The sequence below is a fragment of the Malurus melanocephalus genome, unplaced genomic scaffold (assembly GCF_030028575.1).
Source record: "Malurus melanocephalus ecotype Western Australia unplaced genomic scaffold, MMel_1.1 scaffold_275, whole genome shotgun sequence".
Taxonomy (NCBI): domain Eukaryota; kingdom Metazoa; phylum Chordata; class Aves; order Passeriformes; family Maluridae; genus Malurus; species Malurus melanocephalus.
In genome coordinates this window covers 382019-388424 of record NW_026623507.1, presented here as the reverse complement: position 1 = coordinate 388424, position 6406 = coordinate 382019, and the positions used below count along the sequence as shown (strand labels likewise).

At 41.8% G+C, this 6406-nt stretch overlaps 1 protein-coding gene across 2 annotated transcripts in view; it reads right to left on the bottom strand.

Annotated features, from left to right (window-relative positions):
• PLA1A (phospholipase A1 member A) overlaps positions 1 to 2280 on the bottom strand; it is a 17022-nt gene extending 14742 nt beyond the window's left edge. For both annotated transcript variants that reach the window (XM_057376242.1, XM_057376243.1), the window contains exons 1-2: positions 2149 to 2280; positions 378 to 579 (exon numbers count right to left, since the gene is read on the bottom strand). In XM_057376242.1, coding sequence (XP_057232225.1) covers positions 378 to 579; positions 2149 to 2233 — 287 coding nt within the window. In that variant the 5' untranslated portion in view covers positions 2234 to 2280. The remainder of the gene's footprint in view (positions 1 to 377; positions 580 to 2148) is intronic.
• Positions 2281 to 6406: the final 4126 nt, after the last annotated feature.

Here is a 6406-nt window from a genome sequence, read left to right as displayed (position 1 = left end):
GAAGGAAGGAAGGAAGGAGAAGAGAAAGGAGATTGATTCTAATTTCTAACTTTTTTTAGGCTCAAAAAAGTGTGAAGCACACACAAAAAAACCCCTAACAATTGGTCACAAACTAAAGGACTCCAAGTTGTGCTGTAATGAGGGGTGTCAGCAGCATTTTCCACCAACAGTCTCTCAGAAAATTTCCCAGTCCAGTTTGGGATTGAGCATCCCAGACTCTGTTCTTAGCAGTTGTTTTGCATGCAGCCACTGCTGAGGAGATGAGAAGGTCACACAAGCAGRAGAGTTCCATGCCAGCCCAGCCAGTGCTTGGGCATGCCCCAGCAGWGTTTAATTTACCAGTGAAAATCTAGTCACAGTGCTCTTCTTTCTCTCACCTGAAGCCATGGATTATGATTTTGGTTTCCAGGCTGCTGTTGAAGTGGCAATTCTTGATGCCATCATCAGATGAAATCAGCTCTCCACAGTTGGGGCTTGAGGAGGTGAACAGAAGGAACTGGACCTTAAGTTTGCTGCCCCGTAGGAAACTTGCTGTCTGGAAGTCAGTGCAGTGATGCCCTGAGAGTCTTTCTGTATTTCCTGAAGCAAGAAAGAGTKAGTGGCACATTTATTCTGTGTCTGTGCAATGGGAAAAAAACTCTCCTCATTCCAATTCATTAAGAAAATGAAGGTAGCAATTTTACTTCTATTGGGAAAGATCAAATATATATAGTATAAATCAAAATCAAACTATTCTGGAAACTTTACCTGACTGATAAAGTTGTTTCTGTCTTTGATGGAATTCCAGCACTGTCTTGGAAAATAACCATGGATGTCATACTAGCTTTGACTGCTAGGAGTTGTTTTACCATGAGGTGAATGACATTTTGCTGGGGTGTTTTAACAAATTGGCCATGCACACCAGCAACAAAGTACATTTATGAGGTGGCTGTTAGATTTTTAAAAAAATGCTTGCCAACAGATGGTCACCACTGAATGGGAGTATTTCTATTCAGGTTCTAGTAGGCTTAATAGAAGGTACAAATCTAACTGACAATTGCATCAAAAATCCAGAAATAAATATAAGAATGCTGATGGAAAAAATATATCAATGACAATTTCCCAACTGATTAATTTACTGGATGAAAATGCTTTATGAGAAGGAAAAGGCAGCTACTGGAAGGCACTTTCACCTAGACAGAAAAAAAAATAAACATCCAACCTGAAGCTAGTAAAAAACCTGAGAAATTTAGGCTAAAAAGCAAGCAATAAAGTTCAGCAGTGTGTATCACTAGCAGTGCTGTTTTAAGAGCTGACATAGTTGCATCCTGCTGCAATGACAATCCATGCACCTTCCCTTTCTGCACTGGAGGAAGTGAAACAGCCTTGAAGCTGCACTTTTTTTTTTCTTTTTCATCAACCAGCTTCCCAATTTTCCTCAGAAGATACTTTACACCAGCTAGGCAGAACATGGCCTACAGGTCAGCACAAAGTGGTGATATTTAACATTCCAACTCCCCCTTACAGGGTGTGACCATTCCTTTCTGCTGTTTATTTTGGTCTTCCTGTATACTCTCAAGGAAGGAAAAGACATTTTTAGAGATCAGCTTGGAAAAAAATGTAGGTCTTGAGCCAGTTTAAGTAGCAAAAGCAGGCCCAGTGCTAGCACAATGCATGTCAGAAATGGTGTAAGATGAGGGGGATCATCAATAAAGGCAAGGCAGGATATGTACTGCAGTGAGGCTGCAGGTGATGTGGGACTGTAGATGTGATCACAAAGGCAGTCTCATTTACAGTACAATTAAAGAAAGAAATGGAAGTGTGGAATTTGTTTATTTTCTCTCAGCTACTCCAAATTACACTTGCTGAGCTTTCAAAGCAGGAGATTCCGTCGCCAGATGTCAAGTGGTCCCTTTTCTGCAACCTTACACTTCAGCATAAACCTGGCTCATTCTTGCAAATCAGGTTAATGGAATTAAATCACTGAGAGTGATTGAATCAAAGGACAGGAGAAGAAAAGACCGTTCTTGCACTACTTTTTCTYCTCGGCACCTAACAAGATTATTGCAAGGACCCCTTGACATATGGCTTGTTTCGGGAGAATTGAATTCAGATCCTTCTGTGTAAATCCTTCAATCCCTTGACTGTTTTTCTTATGGTTTTTCTTACCTGTTAGTGCTGAGCTGGGTAGCAAGAGGACAGCAAGAACAATGAGCAGCTTTCTCTTCGGAGCCTCAATCATCTTCCCGTTCATCCAATTCAAGTATAAAGTTTGTACAGTGGGAAAACAGCTGTGGTTAATGATCAGCTTGACTTTATAATGATCAACCAGCCTGTGCACTTAGGGGAAAATGACAAAATTTGGATTTTGAGCAATTACCTCTGCTCTTATTTGATCATTAGTCAAAATCTGAGGAATAGGTTTCACTGGCTTTTTGGTTAAAGAAGGTGTTGACCTTCTTTTCCTCCCTACCTCCCTTTCCTGATGGGAAACACCTCACTTCAGAAATCAGCTAGTGAAACCAGTCCCAGCAAGCGATAGAGTTACAATGCTTTATCCTTGCTACCTAAACCTTTCTGCCAAATTCTGACTCGGGATGCTGTTTCATCACAAGGCTTCACAATAAGTCCATGCCAGGAAGATTCATATCAGCCTTGCATCACATTTCCCTACTGCATTGCTGTCTTTCCTGTATTTCYACTTTTGGGCAGACACCTGTAACAGTCACAAAAAGGCAAAGCAGTGGATTACATCTGAAAAGTGAGGGGAAAGGCAGACTAAAATGTAACGGGTGGTCATATCACCATAGCATACCCAGAGTGCACATTTTTTAGGGTGGGGGCACCCTTCACTAAAGCAATCCAGCATTATAAGCATGCAAATATTAACAAAAGATCTTCTTTTGGCTTTTTTGGCTGAGATGGACTGCCAGGTAAGCACACACCTGTTCCTTAAATCTCATTGGTGTGTGTTGGTCCATCGTGATGAACAAAGCAGCTCTGCCTTTGACAGTGCTAAATGGCAGAAAGGGTAATGAGCAAAGTTCCTTGTCTAGGCACTAATCTACAGTGTCTCAGCTGAACAACAAAATTGAGAAATTTCTTCATTCTGATCAGAAAGATGACTAAAGACATTTCAAAAAGCATAAGACATTACTTTTCTTTACAGCTACTGCTGATAGTAGTAACTTCCTTACCCCAGTTTGTTCCAGCTGAAGGCTTTGGGACTGTTTTAGGTAGAAAATAGTTTTATTTCCAATTCTTCTGAGAAATTCCTCCAGTTTCCACTGGAAGTTAGGCAGCATGAGCTGTCTGGCCTGGAGGAAAACTGAAGCCCTGCCATATCCTCATCCTCCCAGAGAAAYGTACACAGATACCTTCTGACCCTGAAATACCTGCCTCCAGGAYCAAGCTGGCTTATTGTCAGAGAAGTAGGTCCTTAGTGTCTCACAAATAGGTGATTGTGTTTGTCAGCCCAATCAATTTTCCAAGATTGGAAGCTGCAATGCCAAAAGCCAGTTCCTGGCTCCCAGCTCACTCCCCATCTTTCCATCCCCAGCACTTAGACCAACATTGATTCTCAGACTGTAAGATAAAACCTGTGGACTGCAARGGGCCTATTCCTTCTTCATTATGCCCACAAATTCCACTGATCTGGATAATCTCTCAGTCCAGAAAGAAGGAAATAAACTTGTGAGATCACACCAATAGGCAGTGACATGTCCACATGAACCTTCAGAGCAAGTGAAATTGTGAGCATGAAAAATTTCTTAAAACAAATTGGAGCACCTACAGAAAGCGAGCAAAYCTTCCTTTCCATTATTTTATTTAAAATCATAGTAACAAGCACTGCTCTTTTTATCAGGATGCAAATATTTTCCCAAATTTTTGGCAAAAGTATTTTTGGCAAATGCTTTGCCAAGTCCTATGGAAATTTTGAAATGCCATGTAATATAAGGCAGGCACCAGCCCTAGGGAGTTAAACAAAACTGTGGCCAAGATGTGATCTGGTTTCATTTTGTRTATTTGCAGAGCTGTTAAACAACATCCTGGTGTTTAACAATTCTGCAAGTGCATAAAAATGGTGTTTTTTTTAAAAAAATAGATGTCTTAATGAAATAAAAAATTCTGTTTCTTAAGCAGATTTTTTTCCTGTAATCTCAGATTTAGTAATTCCAGGGTTTTTTTTTTTTTAAATTTAAGCAGTACACTGTGGTGATTCTATGCAACACAGCAAAAAACACAGTTACTCTGTGCTTAAAATGCTCTTACCAGTAAAACTATTTTGGTATAAAGGGTTTTCGTATTATTGCTTGTGAACCTAATTACTGAGTAATTACAYGTATATTAGTTTAGAAACTTTATGCCACTTATTTTACTTCCTAGTGGAAGTGATTATAATGGCAATGGAAGCACGTGGCAAAGACTTTCAAACCACTTTAGATTTCTTTTAACCATCCCTTACAGCATACAATCCTGTAGTGTGATTTGCTTGAGAATGTCAGGGATAATGAAAGCAAACAAACTTGATTATTTTTAATGCATAAATCCTTTTAATAAAAAAAAAAAAAATTGCACTGTCTGCACATTCAAGCAAATGCTAAAAGTGCCCAGCTCAGCTGAAAATGTCTTCTCCCCCATGCACAAAGCAACAGCTGGCAGAGGGAAATACCCAGTGGTCAAGTGGAAATCTGATCACAGGAAAATTCACTTAGACTGGAAAACTASTTTTTGATACTGGAAGCAATACATTTGGGGTAGCAGCACCAGACCTTGGGGGAAGCCAGGTGTGTGTTAAGGAAATGATAACTATTTAAAACCTCTTCCTGTGGCCTTTGCACTCGAAGAAGGGCATGAAATACACCCAAAGTTTGGCTCACTGTTCATTAAGGCCTGGATYCCTGCTCCTGCTGGAATACTTGATYTYACAGATCCTGTATTTTCTGTCCTTTGCCCATGGAGCAGAAACCATGGCTCCACGTTAAGCATGCAGACTCCTGTGCATTGTTCCCAGAATTGACAGAGGAACTGTGTTTGGTTCTCACCTCAACAAAAAGCACTTCAAACTCCTGACTTCCAGAAGTGCCCTAACAATGGCAGAGCAGGAAGAAAACCTTAAAGATTGTCTTGGCAACAGAGGAAGAGAAAACATGAGCAAGTCTGCTTGGATACTCTGTCAGAAAAGGAGGAAGACCAGTCATCTGAGCCTTTTTTGGGTACTTAATGGACCTTCTACCTCGTATGACTGAATTAGTAAACATAAGAAGGGAGAAAGCATCCTTACCACACATTACCAGGTAGAGGATCCAGGTGAGGCCACCAGCCTCCAGGTTCAGCTTCTCTCTCACTTTCTGTGCCCTATGAAGCCCTAGTCATCCTCTAGAACGTGGAGCAGCTCAGTAGGAAAAACTTAGGCCTGCCTTAAGTGCATGTGGGTGACTTCCTGTGGTTCCTTCCACCCTAAAATAACCTGTTTCAAAGTGCAAGTGTCTGTCTCTGTTTCAGATTTCTCTCTTCTAAGCCTGAAGGTTTCATAACCTGCAGGACATGTGTAGCGTGCAAGCATCCTCCCAGCAACAAGATTCAATCCAGAACCTCTGACATCTTGGGGAGGACATTTTACCTGACAAGAGGACCAGTCAGCAGCAGAGAACACGTGCTCCTGCTGTGAGAATGCTGCAGGAAGATGGCCATGTTACATTTCTGGCATAAACGCTGTGGCTCAGAGCCTTTACAGGGCAAGGAACTCCCTTAGACAATCAGTAATTAAGGACAGAGGGGAAAAGGTAACAGAGGGGCAGAAAGGCTCCATATGGGTTTCKATCACTGAGCAAAAGGTATTTATGGCATGGGCCTAGCTCCATTTGTGAGTTACATGTCATGCCATTCCAACATAGCTGTGGAAAATGAATCAGTATTATTCTGGGTTTTGTAAGAACTGAAGGAGACAGCAATTCTCAGYCCAAGATGCAATATCATTCCAGCTCATGCTGCAACCTCCAGCRATGAGTTAAAGGAGCTTACAGTAATGCCTAGAAGGAGAGGAAAAAAATAATCCCTCAGAGATGGAACATCCTCAGTGCTTATTCTGGAAGGACCTCTGGTTAGAGATATCCATGGTTCCCAAATTTTTTTGTTTTCTGTTGTGTGAAGAGCAAAGCTGAGGACACTCAGAGGGGTGGTGAATAGCCCAACTGAGCTGCTCGTGAGCGTGGGGGCCAAATGCACTGGGAGAGAGCTGACTGAAAGATAACCCTGTGGAGAGAGCTGACTGAAAGATAACTCTGTGGAGAGAGCTGACTGAAAGATAACCCTGTGGAGAGAGCCTCCCTCACAGCACTGTGCTGTGCTGGTGTTCCCCAGGACAGGCAGTCAGGCTGCAGGGAGTTGAGCATGCTTTGAGTCTGCAGCTGGACTCTTCTCAGCC